The 16,450-nt window shown below is 44.0% G+C and overlaps 2 protein-coding genes across 5 annotated transcripts; one reads left to right on the top strand and one right to left on the bottom strand.

Annotated features, from left to right (window-relative positions):
- The first annotated feature begins 1,796 nt into the window (after positions 1 to 1,796).
- Positions 1,797 to 9,770, top strand: tgm2a (transglutaminase 2, C polypeptide A). The gene is made up of 13 exons (XM_083674597.1): positions 1,797 to 1,866; positions 2,216 to 2,401; positions 2,539 to 2,766; positions 3,787 to 3,905; positions 4,042 to 4,170; positions 4,369 to 4,552; positions 5,306 to 5,435; positions 5,845 to 5,948; positions 7,160 to 7,402; positions 7,522 to 7,797; positions 8,183 to 8,343; positions 8,678 to 8,814; positions 9,460 to 9,770. The coding sequence occupies exons 1-13, from the start codon at positions 1,857 to 1,859 to the stop codon at positions 9,605 to 9,607; spliced, it is 2,055 nt and encodes a 684-aa protein (XP_083530723.1). The 5' UTR covers positions 1,797 to 1,856; the 3' UTR covers positions 9,608 to 9,770.
- Positions 9,771 to 9,973: 203 nt separating this feature from the next.
- On the bottom strand, positions 9,974 to 16,411 carry rprd1b (regulation of nuclear pre-mRNA domain containing 1B). 4 transcript variants are annotated; one of them, XM_083675901.1, is made up of 9 exons: positions 16,330 to 16,411; positions 15,726 to 15,929; positions 15,348 to 15,477; positions 14,865 to 15,004; positions 14,480 to 14,503; positions 14,062 to 14,180; positions 13,705 to 13,831; positions 12,875 to 13,050; positions 9,974 to 12,434 (listed from the first exon to the last, which is right to left on the bottom strand). In XM_083675901.1, exons 2-9 carry the CDS (start codon positions 15,874 to 15,876, stop codon positions 12,285 to 12,287), a joined length of 1,017 nt encoding a protein of 338 aa, XP_083532027.1. In that variant the 5' UTR covers positions 15,877 to 15,929; positions 16,330 to 16,411; the 3' UTR covers positions 9,974 to 12,284. The 4 variants fall into 4 exon arrangements, with proteins under 4 accessions (XP_083532027.1, XP_083532029.1, XP_083532028.1 ...); XM_083675903.1 differs by having other exon boundaries at positions 15,726 to 15,903; positions 16,330 to 16,384; XM_083675902.1 differs by having other exon boundaries at positions 15,726 to 15,908; positions 16,330 to 16,371.
- Between the last annotated feature and the right edge of the window lie 39 nt (positions 16,412 to 16,450).

Here is a 16,450-nt window from a genome sequence, read left to right on the forward strand (position 1 = left end):
AAAACATTTGTATGTGTATCTTTGAAAAAAACCTAACCCATAAACCAAGACCATTATCATAGTCCTGTCAACCTCAAACAGCTGGCTACAGAAACACATCCCTTTATTCCTGTGTTATCTGCAGGCTCAGGGCAGCTCACCACTTACAACTCTGTGGAATAGAATAACAGATTAAGACAACTAACAGGATGAGAAGCAGAAGAGCAGAACTCTTGTGCCCAGGAAGGGACAAAACCACTAACTCACTAACTTGACTTGTTGATCAGGATACCTTTTTTAATGTGACAGTATTCTTGTTACAATGATGTACATCCTTAAATAAGTTGTATTTCCTGTGAAATTTGCATTGACGTTTTACCTACTGTATGTTGATCTGAGTATTGTGCAATTGCCTTGGTAACCACTACCACCCACTGTTCACCCTGCTGACCCTGTTCAACTCCACTGCTTCCCCTTTCTAATGCCTTTCTCATGTTAAGGCTTTCAGAGCATATTTCTCTTACCTTTATTTTTATTTTTTTTAAATATATTTGTAGGGCATTTCTGCTTTATTGGGATAGAGATAGTAGGGACTCACAGGAAGGATGGGTGAGAGAGAGGAGGGATGACATGCAGGATATGTCGATGGCCGGAATCGAACCAGGGACCTTGCAGTGATATGGTATGCGCCTTAGTGTGCTACGCCACTGAACGTGTGCCAACAAGCGCCCTGTGTGAAGAACTCCAGCTCACCCTGATGTGCTATCAGAAGAGAGGGGAGGAACTGACCCCAGCCTAACCCAGAGGAGGAATGAGACATTCTGCTCTGTTCTGGAACCTTCACCGCACCAGATCATAGCCTATGACCATGACTTAACCCTACCTACTCAAAATATAGCATAGACCCTGAGTTCAAATGTATCAGATAGAAAATGTATTGTCTGAAAGCTCCCAGGGTTGTTTCGCTGGAAAATCTACATTGAAGATGCCTTTTAGTCTAGGGTTAGGCACAATCTCTTTCCAGGAAACTTGCCCTAAAACCATGTGCAATGGAGATGAATTCATTAAATGTGTGATTTAGCTCAGGGGTAAGCTTAACCTGTGTCCAACAAACCATTCTGAAATGAGTTAACTGTGATGTCAATGCCAAGAAAATGAGTAAAAAAAAAAATGTGGCATTGAATTTGAAATTATAATCTTTGACTTATATAGTAATATATGTAACAAAACAATAATGACATTAAAATGTTTATGCAGAACTTAAGCAATTTTTTTAGTGTTGCAAAGTACAGACAGCTGCATGCTATGCTGTCGTGTGATGTTGGGCCCATAAGTATTATCCTATATGTAAAGGATGCTGCCTCGCCTGACTAACTAAAATACATACAAATACATAGAATAATAAAATGGAAATATAATGGAAAAATGTTTCTGTTCCCCTCAGACGTTCCAGTAGGCTGTTCCACAGTCTGGGGCCATAATTAAAAAAATAAAAGCAGCCTCACCATATATTTTTGTTCAAATTCTGGGAATAACTAACTAACTAACTAACTAACTAACTAACTAATTAATTCATTATTAATTATGTGATCATAGTAGAGGAAGTCTCCTTAGAATTACCTTAGAACTACATTTACTAACCTATCTATTTCACATTAAGACACTTTGAGGCCAGGAAGGCATGAATAATATTGTGAAAGGATCTGTCATGACTAAAAACAGCTTCAAGAGGAACGTGATCTGAGGTAGAGGTCAAGTTACACATGCTACAAATACCCCTGGAAGGGCAGCCCAGGATCATAAAGCAGAAGTGTTCTCAGTGCAGCGCTCCCATTCAGAACCACCCACAGCTAGACAGACAGGCTCTATCTGACGGCATGGAGCAAGGTACTGTAAAAACACACTGTGTGTGTGTGTGTGTGTGTGTGTGTGTGTGTGTGTGTGTGTGTGTGTGTCCATGATGTGTTTATGAGAGAGAATCGTTAAATGGTTTTTGAAAGGTTGGTCATTGTTTTTTACTTGACATGCCATGTCCACATGGTGACAGATTGTATGCAATATGAATGTCAGTAGTGAAATGTGAAAAAACCTGGAGAAGTTAACTGTGACCTTACAGCACTTGTCTCTGGTAATAATGCAGTGAAAATGACCGCTTATAGTTAGGGATTCTAAATGATTGAGTGTGAAGTACTTTTATGAACTTAGAATATTTTCATAAGTTTTAGTTCTGTTACAGGTATTGACATCGAGCGTTGTGATTTTGAGTGTTCGGTCAACAACACGAACCACCGTACAGAGCTGAATGGAGTAGACCGTCTAATAGTGAGGAGAGCCCAGCCGTTCACTATCACTTTACACCTGAAGCCTGGCAGTCAACCGGTCCAAGCTGGGGCCAGCAACCTCACACTCACAGCTGAGACCGGTATGGAAGCCACATTACAGCAGATTCGACCACAGGTTCTAGAATACAACAGGTTCTCTGTGTCTCTGTGTCTCTGTGTCTCTGTGTCTCTCTCTCACTCTCTCTCTCTCTCTCTCTCTCTCCCCCTCTCTCTGCAGGGCCCTTACCCAGAGAGGAGTCAGGTACCAAGGTCTCCTTCAGTCTGACTGACTCCACAGTCAACACAGCCTGGAGTGTGTCTGCTGCCAGTCCCTCTGGAAACACGGTTTCTCTGTCCATCAGTTCCGCTCCAAATGCCCCCATCGGCCTGTACCGCCTGACCCTGGATCAGGTCAAGAAGGTCCACCTGGGGGAGTTCATCCTGCTGTTCAACCCTTGGTCTACCAGTGAGGCCCACTATTTACCGTGGCTCTATTTACCTCGCTCTTTCTCTTATCTTATCTTATCATATTATCTTATTAATCATCACACCAGCGAATACTGAACATTCTAGAACTCATCTTTAATCTGATACCAGACCTTTTCTTGGCTTTCGAATAACTTGCATCAGTTAAGGTGTGTTTGGTTTAGCTTTTACTGGCACAATGGAACCAATGGAACCATTAGAATCATCCTACAAATGTCAAACAAACCCCAGCCCACACACTCTGTGCCCCAAGCAAGCCAGATCAAGTGCACCTTTAAGTATTTGAAAGAAAACAAATAGGTATACTATTTCTACCAAGGACCAATAGATACCACAGAAATACCTGTAGTCTTCTTAGTTATTTATAGTGTATTGTTTGTTTTTCTGTGTATTTATTGTTTTAAATGCACTCATTTCTATGTGCTTTGAGATTGATCAAATGAAAAGTGCAAAACAAATAAAACATATTATTATTATTATTATTATTATTATTCTACATAAAGATAATAATAATAATAATAATAATAATAATAAATAATAAATGTATTTATAGAGTGTTGTACATAGAAATCAAAGAAACAGTAGTACAATAGAAGAAAAGTGAAATAGGAAAACAATAAATAAACAGCAGTAGCCTACATGTTAACATGATACAAGCAACAGTAATAGATAATTAAAGCACTATTCAAGTAAAACCCAAACAACACCATTGGTGAAACAGAAAGCACACACACACACACACACACACACACACACACACACACACACACACATACACACACACACACACACACACACACACACACACACACTGAACAGGCTTGTTTGTTTTCCAGTACCTTGCTCCATGCCGTCAGATAGAGCCTGTCTGTCTAGCTGTGGGTGGTTCTGAATGGGAGCGCTGCACTGAGAACACTTCTGCTTTATGATCTGATTTGTATAGCCCTTAATCACTGTTACAGTCGAAAAGATGATGATGTGTTTTCCCCCCTGCCTACAGGTGATGCTGTTTATATGAGGAGTGAAGGCAAGAGGCAGGAGTATGTGTTAGCGCAGGATGGTCTCATCTACATCGGAACATCTACACGGATCAAGGCCAGACCCTGGGTGTACGGACAGGTACTGTACACTGTGACACCCACACTCACGAATACATGGGTGGATATGTACGATGTATGTGTTTTATACAATGTGGACTATGTTTAGTGTGATGTACCCCTTTTTTGATTAGATTTGGTTCTGCTTCCCTGTGCAGTTTGAAAAAGGGATCCTGGACATCTGTCTGAAGATCCTAGATAGCAACCGTAAGTTCCTGGCAGACGCGGACGCAGACTGCTCTGGCAGGAGGAACCCCATCTATGTCACGAGGGTTATAAGTGCCATGGTAGGTGCCTTACCTCTAGTCCACACTATCATTCACACTCAATTGTCTTATAAGTGTATTCATTCATTCATTCATTTATTTGTGCATCCATCCATCCATTCTTTTATGCATTCATTCATTTGTGCATCTATCTATTCATCCATCCATCCATCCATCCATCCATTCATCCATTCGTTCTCCCTCTCCTCCTCTGGCCAGGTGAATAGTTCTGGCGATGGGCATGAGGGTGTTCTGGAGGGGAGGTGGACGGGGGACTACTCAGCTGGCGTGCGTCCGACTCGCTGGACAGCCAGCAGTGCTATCCTCCGCCAGTGGGCTGAGGACCAGTATATAGGCGTACGCTACGCCCAGTGCTGGGTCTTTGCTGCTGTAGCATGCACAGGTATGACATCCTTACAGCTATACATGTCTTGTTTCTACACCATTGGACAAACATGTGTGTTTGATACCATTCCTCATTCTGTTCCATGCATTACAATGAGCCCGTCCAATGAGCCCGATTTGTACCTCTACCAGCCTCCCCTGTTCTACACCTGCAGTCTCTTCTTCTTTTGTAAAGCAGTACAGTAAAATATTTCACAGTGTCTTTTGGACTCAAATACAACCATGAACATTTAAATAAACATTATACTTTAGGGAGTAGTCTCACTAAATCAATCAAGAGATTAGATTCTGGGTTCGGAAATTAGATTTTAGGGAGTAAAAAAATGTTCCATTGTGTATGGCGTCATGTTGATGTGTTGTGTTGGGTTGGGAGAACTCAATCATTTAATGTCAGTAGAGCATAATGCAGATCTAAACTATAGTGGTGAGACCATTGCTTTATCAGCGTAATCCTTATGATTCTCTAATATTGAAATGAGATTAACATAAATGTGATATTAATGTTAGTCTCAAAGCTACAAACACCACCTGAATGACACCTCACCCCTGGCGGTGAAACAAGTTTGACTTAACTGGATTAATTTTAGATTATGACTCTTCAGTGACAGCTATCTTGGACTGGGACACAGCCTCTATAACCTGTGATGTGATGTTTTCATGATCTACCTCTATGTGACGACCTGTCTCAAGTGTTAATGTGTGTCTTCCTCAAATGAAAATGCTGACTTGTGTCTCTTCTTCTGTTCCCAAGTGTCTCGGTGTCTGGGCATCCCCTGTCGAGTGGTGACTAACTTTGGCTCAGCCCACGACACCAACTGCAACCTCCTGATAGAATGCCTTTATGATGAAGAAGGAGAGAACATCCATTCAGATTCCATATGGTGAGCAACACTCAGCAAAAACCTCTGTCATGGTCTTTAACTGTGAGAATGTGGAAGTGTGTTGTATGTAAACTATCAAGACCATGTTAAGTGTACTAAGAATATGCAACGTGTTTTGAGACTGCTCTGTGTGATTTGCACCAGTAGAGGCTGGTGGAGGTAGAAATCGGAGGACGGGCTCATTGTAATGCATGGAATGGAATCAGGAATGGTATCAAACACACAATGCATTACAATGAGCACAACTGATTTTCACTACACTATCGGCACTAATACGTACTACAGTATAATATGAAAACCACTTTAGATTGACTGGACTTGACCTGACTTGGCTTGAAACAATACCAAACAAAAACACGCTGAAATAATGTACATGCTCTACTGTATGTTGTATGTATTATATATCTAGGAACTTCCACGTGTGGGTGGACAGCTGGATGACTCGTCCTGACCTCACCTCAGAGTACAACGGCTGGCAGGCCAGCGACCCCACACCCCAGGAGAAGAGTGATGGTGAGCCCATTCGATACAAACACAATTACACACTACAATATGCTGCAAACTCCATTACACTCTACAATATGCTGCTTATACCTGTGTAGTAACTGTGTCATTCCTTTAATATTTGTTGTGACCAGGGGAGGCTGAGGGGGAGGCTCAGAATTCTGCCTCTACCAGCCTCTCCTGACACAGGTGCACGCAGAGCCCAGCACTATCTCTCTACATGGTCATCTTATGAGCATGATTTATTATTATTACCTTGTGGAAGTATTCATTGCCAGGGTACATCAAGCTGCCTTAGGCTACAGAAACAGGAGATACAGTCGTAGGCTCCTGCCTGGCAGGGCTGTTCTGGCTCATGTGGTTCTGCACACAAGGCTACTAGGGTTGGGCAGGTATAAGTTAATACTGGGTGAATAAGGTTTTTAAGCTCATACCGGTTTATTTCTGTCAATACCGTCCATACCGTCTCCACCTGTATTCTGTATTATTAGACCCACCAATGTTTAATACACATGGTCCAAATTAAACCTGCACAGAAGGCATGATCAATGACTTGTCTGAAGGCAAGGGGTGGAGGTCATACATCTGACCTTTGGGCCGGTAACCATGGCCAGAGAGGGGGAAACTACTTGCCTTAGATTTGCTACAAGTTCAAGTCATGTTGAAAGTCTACTAAAAGGTATTACAGTATACTGGGGAGGGAAGGTACTGTATACCGGCTTGATAATTGTAATACCGGCCCAAGCCTATTAATTACTCACTGGAAGTATCGAGGTCAGTTGTAACTCTACTCCTACCAAAACATGCATTGCAAGGTGCAATCAATGAAGACATACCCAGGAGGTCTGAAATAAGACTGCAAAAATATCACACCTCAATTTCAAAGGGGGATTTTGTACTGGCATAGATTCAGTGGTCTTACCCGACAGTGGTAACAAGATAGAATTTCACATTTCAATTTGTGTGCGTGTGCGTGTGTGAGTATGAGTGTCAGTGTGTGTGTGAGTGAGTGCGTGCGTGCGTGTGGCTCGTTCCTCTGAGAAGTGCTATCCCACCATCTTCACTCTCCTCGCTAGTTTATTTGTAATTTCTTTCGTTTAAAGTCCATTTTAACATCGTCACAATACACTGAATACAATAGATACAAACACACAGACATAACCAACCATAAGAACATGGCATACAAATGAAAAGAAAAGAAAAGTTATCCTCTGTGTTAGGTGTGCACTGCTGTGGCCCCGTCCCTCTGAAGGCGATCAAAGATGGCGAGCTGACAATGAAGTACGACGCTCCGTTCGTCTTCGCCGAGGTGAACGCCGATGTGGTGGAGTACGTCATACTGTCTGACGGCAGTATGGCGAAGATGGGCGGGTCCACCACGGATGTCGGCCACTTCATCAGCACCAAGGCTGTGGGCACAGACGAGAGGCGTGACATCACAGACGCATACAAACATCCCGAAGGTAGGACGGGCAGACGCAGACACGGCCTTGTGTCTGTGGGTGCGTGTGTGCGTGTGCGTGTGAGTGTGCGTGTGTGTTTGTCTTACAGTCCCCAGTAACAGCTCCTCCGTGGTCCTCAGGTTCGGAGGAGGAGCGTCAAGCGTTCCAGAGAGCCAAGCATCGTAACAAGCTCCAGAAGCTGGGGGAGCAGCCAGGGCTGCACGTCAAGATCAAGCTGTCTCCTAATATGGCCATGGGCTCCGACATGGAGGTGTCAGCAGTCGTCACTAACAACACCATGGTGGACAAAAAATGCCGCTTCTTGTTCTACGGCAATGCTGTGACATACGACGGACAACTAGGGGGCAGATGTGCACACCTGTACGAGTCCAGGATGCTGTTCCCTGCAGGGGAGGGTCAGTGTGGACTTGTTTACCACTTTACTGTACAGCACACAGTGGTCAAGAAATGTATTGTTTTATTGATTGATTGTTTTATTGAGTAAGTAAGTGAGTGAGAGGGTGGGTGCTGAGGGAGGGAGGGAGTGAGGGAGGGGGGGAGTGAGTGAGTGAGTGAGTGAGGGAGGGAGTGAGTGAGTGGTTGATTGATTGATTAATTGATTGCCTTTATTGTCCATAGTGGAAATTAGTTTTGGACTAGTTTTGTCAGCAGCACCCACAATGGAGATAATTGAAACATTTTTGACAGGGCTTGCATTTCAAATGTCTATTATGATAGAGGGGGGGGGGGGGGGGGGGGCTGAAACCTGACTCACACCTAGTCCTGTGTTGTGTTCCACAGTGAAGCGCATCCCTCTCAAACTAGAGTACTCTCAGTATGGAAAAGTCATCACCTCCGACAAGCTCATCAAGCTGGTGCTTATGGTCATCCAATTAGAGACCTTTGAGTTCCAGAAGGACCAGAAGACTGTGGTTCTGGAGAACCCTGACATCAACATACAGGTGTGCACAATATTTAATTTAATTTAACCATTATTTATCCGGGTTAGTCTCATTGATATACAATCTCTTTTTCAAGAGAGACCTGGTACAAGACAGCAGCCAAGGAAAACTATATTTCAGACAATTCACAAACGATGACACACATATATCACAAAACAAATTACAGACGCAAACACACTTACATTACAAACAAGTTACAATCATAACACACTAAAAACTAATTAGACTTAGACACACCATAAAAAGGTTAGCGATATAGACACACATACAATGCATTTCACACACAAGCATACATTACAGTCAAAAATAAAAATCTATCATATCTCTCCTGCAGGTCCTGGGTGAGGCCAGAGTAGACCATACGCTGAGTGCAGAGATCTCCCTCCAGAACCCTCTACCTGAGTCTCTACAGGACTGCTGCTTCACTGTGGAGGGGGCTGGGCTCACAGGGGGAGAGACCCTCACTCACAAGTACGCTGCTAACTCTGCTCACTGGGTCCATTTTAGTGTAGCCTAATATACAGTGCCCAACATAAGTATTAGAAAGAGGAAGCATTTTGTCTTCTTTTAGCTCTATACTCCAACAGTTTGGATTTGAAATCAAACAATTACTATGGGGGCAAAGTAGAAATTCTCACTTTAATTCAATGGGTTTTTTTTAAGATTGGGTTCACCATTTAGAAAGTACAACATTTTTAAAACGTACACTTCCTATTTCTGGGCACTGTGTCTGGAAGGATAGTTCCTAGGGAGGGGGGGTCCGCCAGTGGAGGCAGAAATGGGGTAGTGGGGCTGGTGGAGGCAGAAATCGGAGGACGGGCTCATTGTAATGCATGGAACAGAATGAGGAATGCATTACAATGAGCCTGTCCTCTGATTTCTATCTCCAGCAGCCTCCACTGGGGCCGGTCTCACAGTAGGGGGAGACCATCACTCACAAGTGTGCTACTGTAACACTACTCTGTGGCGCTGGGCTTAATCAATTAGCTTTATACAGCTTTTATATTTTATTCTCCCTGCAAATTTATAAGTATAAGTGCTTCTCTTCTTTAGCCTCGTCCATTTCCTGAACTTGCTGTTTTCTCCCTCTCCGTCTCTCCATCTCTCTCTCTGCAGAGTGGAGACTGTGGGTCCTAAACAGGAGGCTAAGGTGAAGGTGGAGTTCACTCCCACCACGGTTGGAACCAGGAAGCTATTGGTGGACTTTGACAGTGACAAGCTCAGCAACGTCAAGGGATTCCTCAACATCGACATAAATGCATGATCATGAATATAACCACAACAGGGGAGGCTGGTGGAGGTACAAATGTGTGTTTGATACTATTTCTCATTCTGTTTCATGCATTACAATGAGCCCGTCCTCCGATTTCTGCCTCCACCAGCCTCCCCTGAAGCACAAACATTAGTGTAAGGCTAAAAGTACTGTATGAATGGAAATTGTGAATTCATTAATTAATTGTGAGGGAATTCATTAATACTGTATATGACCAGCTAACACCACTATCTACAAAAACAGAAATTAAATCTGTTGCCATATTTCAGTTGCACTGCCTTACCATAATGTATCTAATGCCTTTAATGCAAGTTGTCAAAGTATACTGGACACAGTATATTTCTGTATTTTCTTTTTATTCAACAAATGAAAATTGCATTTTGACAGAAATTTGAAAATGTGTGGCCTTAATGATCACAGAATTTGAGAATGGTGATGCAATGAACTGATGAATATATGTCCATTTCCATCCCAAAATAGCAAAGGAACAATACAGTATGAGGGAAGTCATACTATAGTACAAACAACCCACAGGATCAAACAGTCAACACACACACACACACACATTTGTTCAAATAGTTTAATTGTATTTGACTCCATTCAATCTTCTTTTTATTACTGAAAGTCGACTGCTGTAGTACATGTATGGGCAGAAAAAGTACATGCCACACAGTATAGGTAAGAAACATCTACCTGCTATCTACAGTAGAGAAAAGCTTCAGGTCTGGCGCAGAATGATGACCTACTGTGTCACTGCTCGATCTGTAACATTGGCAACAGGGTCAGGGGCCAATTCCATTTCAATTCAGTCAGCACAGGAAGTGATTTAAATGTAAACATTAAAAAATGAAAAAAAGATGTAAAAAATTTCTCTTTTTCAGTTTATTCAGAAAACATGAAATACATATGCCCTGTTTGCAATCACTGGGTTGTGATGATGTGAGTTGAAATTCATTGTGAGTTGAAATTCATGAGTTGAAATTCAACTGACCCCCAAACCTGATTGGCAAGAACTTTACCTTACTCATTCATAATCCAAACTAAAAAGAGATCACACTCAGATTGTCCACTATTATAAAACAGTTGTCCATCTATGGACACCTGAGAAGGGGACAGCAGAAGAGAATCGATCATGAATGTGGTCAGCCATCTTGGTTTGTGTTAGTGAGTATAGATTGAAAGGTAGCATTCCAACCCATCTTTATTGCAATCGCACTACACAGATCATCAGATCTCTCACCGCTTGGACCGCGTGTTTTTAAATCTCAAGAAGCACATCAATATGATATAGTGATCGTATCATTAATGCATAGTGTGACTGCTATAGAAATGGGTTGGAATAAAACATAAACAATCTTACAAACAAGTGACGGCCATGACTGGTTCTGAAAAGCCCTGTGTGTGGTACTGTAGTTGACGTCTGACTGTTGTACAACGTAATAACCATCTGGGTTAGACTGTTGGTGCTGCTCAGTTACTGTAAGCTAGTGTCTTATGCCAACTTTGCTCAATATAAATGCTATCAGCCACTGGGCCAGGAGCAAATAGCAAAGTTCACTTGGATCTAGACACACCGCTATGTAATGCAGGGGAGGCCAGCTGAAATCGGAAAACAGGCTCATTGTGACGCATGGAATGGAATGAGGAATGGCGTCAAACCATCCGTTCCATGCATTACAATGAGCTTGTCCTCCTGATGTCTACCTACCTCAGCCTCCCCTTTAATGTTATTGGCTAATGCAGAAGAAGCCAAGCCAGGATTGGCTAAACACAATTACTATTGATAACCCTGCAAATCATGTGTGATAACAGAGTTGAAGGGATAGATAATGTCAGGTACGTGTGTTAAAATGGACTTGTGGAGAACGGTAAATAATGACAACCAAAATACAACAAACAATGAAAAAGCAGACCCCCACCCTGCCTTACAAAACACACCCGAACAAAAATCAACTGACAACTTCAACATTACAATGCCGTCAACTTAAAGCCATTAAAATAAATGAGATGGTGCATTCTGTTCTCTACAGCCGTAACAGCAATCTAGCCAGATGAGAGCCACCAACCATCTAACCCCTATGAGCAAACTAGACTATGTATGCGCTCCAATGGTCTCTCCTCCATTCCCCTCATCCTCCTCCCTCATCCTCCTCCCTCATCCTCCTCCCTCCACTTCCTTTACTCAAATTCCCAAGGTTCTTACCCTTTAGATATTTTCCATCAATAGAGGAGAGACCATTGGAAGACGCAACCCTATGTAGACAGAAAGACAGCAGGTGATTGGGTGAGCCGCGACCAACGTTCCTCTCTTTGTTTAGCTTCCTCTTCCTTCCTCCCGACAGAATCAGAATCCAGAGTTTGCTGGCGTTTAGAATAAAAACAAAATGGGGGATAATCTGTCCAAGCTGGTGGAGCGGAATCTTCGACCAGGTGACCCCCGGAACCCTTGCATGTCCCTCCCACACGGGACGATGTCACCCAGCCTTCCACTGTCCCTCTCCATCCCTTCTTCCCCCAACCCTCTCTTCTCTCTCTCACTCTCTCCCTCCCTCTCAGGGTTGAGTAACCAGAGGTAGTGGTTAGCGAGCGGATTCAACAGTGTGTGTGGGGGGGCCAGGCCCTGGCCTGGGGGGCAGGCAGGGGTGAGGGTGTGGGGGGGTGGCAGGGCTCAGTCGGTTGAGAACAGGTCCCCGGCTGAGGGGAGGGGGGCCAGGCCTCCGGTCACATTGGGCAGCAGAGACAGATCAGGCAGGCTCTGGATGTGGGACTTGAGCTCCTTGCGTACCATGGTGACCCGCGCTAGCTTCTGCTTGTACTCCTGGGAGAGGGACAGGGAGTGACACGTGTCAGACATTGTTGTTCATACAGGTTCAAAGTGTGCTTCCTCAACAGGCCAAATCACTTACAGATCTGGTGTCATTCAGTGAAATTAATGGGAAATATCTATATAAAATATATGTTCTATTTATGTTTGGTTGTAAACAACAAATTGCCCAAGCCTAGCACTAACACACCTGATTCAGCTAATCAAGGTCTTGAAGACCAGTTGAATCAGATATGGGTAGCACTAGGCTTGGACAAATGCTCAGACACACTGCAGCTTACAAGGACCAAGATTGAGGATCACACACTCAGACATTTTGCTGGATGATGATGATAATAATAATAATAATAATAATGTTTGAATCAAATGAATGTCTGGTTGTCCCTGAGGACCGGGTGAAGACACCACTGATGTAGCTGTTTACAGGGGCATACCTCCAGTTTCTTCTCCCTCTCGATGAGGGCGTCCTTCTGGCTGCCGATATACTCTGTCAGCATGCGGGCCAGCTGCCTCCGGTCCTCCAGCTCAGCGGCCAGGCGGCCATTATACTCAGCCAGCAGCAGACAGGCCTCGTCCACCGTCTTAGACAGCTTGTCCGCTGCCTCCTTATCTACACAGACACGGGAGAGGGGTGGTGGGGGGGTTAGCTCATGTACAATAACATCACAACAGTTCAGCAAGGTAAAGAGAAGGAGGAAGGGAGGGCTGTTACCTCATCTACATACACATCACAACAGTCCAGCAACAGTTCAGGGAGGGAGGAAGGGAGGGGTGTTACCTCATCTACATACACTTCACAACAGTTCAGCAAGGTAAAGGACATGTCTGACAACAGAAAAGCCCTCTTTATTTTGGTGGGAGAGAGGTGGAGCCCTCAGCCTTCATGTAACCCTCTGTGTACTGATGGATGGATGTCTGTGTCTGTGTTTTTTTTTGCACATGAAAATTGAAGCCCATTGTACTTACCTGTCTAATGGCAAATCCAATTAATTAATTCATTAATTGAAGTTCAGCTATGCTTCAGGTAGTGTGTGCACCTCCCTCAGTCCTTTGTGTTACCCTGTGTTTTTCTTCCCACTGGGGAGTTTTTCCATTGGCTTGCTTTTTTTGGGTCTACAATTGAGTGTTAGTTCATATTGTTTGTATTATATTTATTGTTTATATTGTTTGCATTCTTCCTGTTGTAAAGCACTTTGCGATAAATCGTCTTTGTAAAAAAGCACTTTACAAATACATCCGATTGATTGACTGACGCAAGCCTTACCGGTGATCTTCTCCAGCAGGGACACGTCCTGGACCTCTTGGGGTAGTGAAGCGATCTTCTGGCGTACGGCCGCATCTCCCGACGCTGCGTTCTCCAAGTCCTGCAGCGCTTTGACCAGCTCCTCCGTCTGAGGGGGGAGAGAGGAAGAGGGAAAGAAGGACAGGGGCGACAGGGGAAGATAGGGGGAGGAGGAGGAAGAGGTGGGGGAGGTGGAGATAATTCATATTACTGACAGGTAGTGGTAGACACACGTTTGATACAATTCCTCAATTCCATTCCATGCATTACAATGAGCCCGTCCTCCAATCTCTACCTCCACCAGCCTCCCCTGGTCTCATTCTAAGTGATGGTTCATACCAGCTGTGGTCCTGACATGTCTGTAACCTGCGGCGACAGGTGGTTCCTGTAGTCATCATCCTCCTCCTCTTCCTCCTCCTGGATCTTCTGATAGGTGCGTTTAGGGGCCTTCTTCTCCTCTGTCAACAGCACCACAGAGTTAGAAACAAAAAACACGACACATCCATGTTGACGGTCATACTGTAGTTTCAACTATCATGTGCAAGTTAATTTGACATTGACATCAGATTAAAGTGGTTTGGGGAATTTTGATGCCATGTAATTAGAAACCTCCCACCCGTCACCAGTCACCAATTGAGTAAAGAAGTGCCAAAGTCATATCAGGGTCATGTGGGTTTAGCATACTGAAGTCTTGCTACATCAGTTAAACAGAAGGCCCAGGGGAGGGGACTTGGATAACGTGAAAAGGTTTCCTTACCCACTGGATACTTCTCAGTTGTGACTATCCCAGAAAGAAAGAAGAAAGGGCAGCACTTAAACGTCTGCATAGATGACGAAATTAATTGAAGGAGGTGGGGCATAGTAGGTCTGACATTTAGGCATTGTATAGACCAGGGGAGGCTAGTGGAGGGAGAAATCAGCAAACAGGTTTGTTGTAATACATGGAACTGAATGAGGAAAGGTGTTTGACACAATTCCTCACTCCATGCATTACAATAAGCCTGTCCTCCAATTTCTACCTCCAGCAGCCTCCCCTAGTATACACCATACAAGTCTACTGTAGGGAGGGATATAGAGTATAGATGACTATGGTTAAGAGTGGCAGACATTTGGGTGTGTGTCTCCCCAGAGCCTGTACTCACCAGCAGGTTTGTGCTTGGGGCTGTTGGAGTCTTCGATGGCCAGCTTCAGCTGCTGGATGAAGTCAGCTCTGTAGAGGCTGCGTTCCTGCCAGATGGTGAGCAGCCTCTCCATGGGTTTCCTACAGCCATCATCTGCCTCTCTGAGTGAGGGAGAGAGAGCGACGAGGAGAGAGAGGGAGAGCAGGGGGAGAAGAGGAGAGAGAGAGAGAAACACAGACAAGAGTCACGCATTCATGAATCATAACAGAATAGCACCATGTAATTGGCTAGAGTGTATGCAATTTATCTGGGGCATATCAGGGCTTGATCTACTCATGTAAAACAGTTCTGTGTAAATGTTAGGCTGAAACTGAAGACCAGCTGTCAAACTCCCATTTCAGTACTGTCCCACCCATACCTACAACATGGGCAATTCAACGGTTGAGAAAAGTGAAAGTTGTACACTGAACCATAGACAGGCTATTATTCATCCACACCGCCTACCTGGCAACATGAGAACAAGCATCAACCAGCACCGTCTCAAAGTCCTTCGCAAACTCTGGACCTTTCTTCTTACTGTTTTGGATCACATCGTTGGCAAGGTACAGGAAAGTCAACTTCCTGCTGCTTTTGGCTGAAAGTCATGCAAAGTAATGAATGAGTGACTTGGACATATTTCATGTGACATTTGTTCCAAGTTCCAACAGCAATTTGGTAGCTGTTAGGTTAACAGTACATTGTGAGGGGAGCCTTTTTGCAGCATTTATTATTGTCATCTAGCTACTAGCACAAGTTAAAACTTATCATTGCAAGCATGGAACAAGTACATGGATCTAGCTAATGATGTGATAGAGAGATAAGTCAACACTCATGAGATCTCACCTTTCCTCAGTTCTCTGTGCCATACTTTGACGATGAGCGGCGAGTGTTTGCGATGGTGGATGATCCACAACGACAGCGTCTGCACGCTCTGCTGGGAGTTGCTGAGCTCCGACAGTTTCTTCTCCAATGCAGACTCAGAGAAGGACGACATGGTGCGTGTCCTGACCTCACGCTGCTACTGTTCTTTGAGGCCAACCCAGGAAACTAGCAATGTCATCAAAAACAGAAGTCGCTCTCACTCATAGTATCAGTTGGCCAAGCAACTTGCAGCATGTAGCTAACCGTCAAGTCGTCTGATTGTTAATGTTCATCCTCTCTAAAACACCAAAGCAATTGAGGTTCCGTGAGCTAAGTATAGAATTTGCGCAAACGTGTTTTTCAGCACGAGTTTGATGACAGGCAATCTATTTACATCTGTTTACATAGACAGCTGATAGGTAGCCAGTCGCTAGTAAGCTAGCTAGCCACACTGCGGTAGCCGCGGTAGCTTACTATCTATCCACTGCCTTTGGGTTAGCTAGCAATGTTCAAATGCAGATCTTTATCAAGCAACTCAATATTTATTATGACAACACAACTGCACAAACGTTACTGAAAAACTTACACTTTTGCGCTAGCTGCGCGCCACCGACCGAGGGATCTCTCCTCTCACTTCAAAGATGGCCGAGGTTTGACCTTTCACCTGTTAGTCAACTCTCTGGCAAGTTCTAGAGGGTACTCTCTCC

This window comes from Argentina silus (genome assembly GCF_951799395.1).
Source record: "Argentina silus genome assembly, chromosome: 8".
Taxonomy (NCBI): Eukaryota; Metazoa; Chordata; class Actinopteri; order Argentiniformes; family Argentinidae; genus Argentina; species Argentina silus.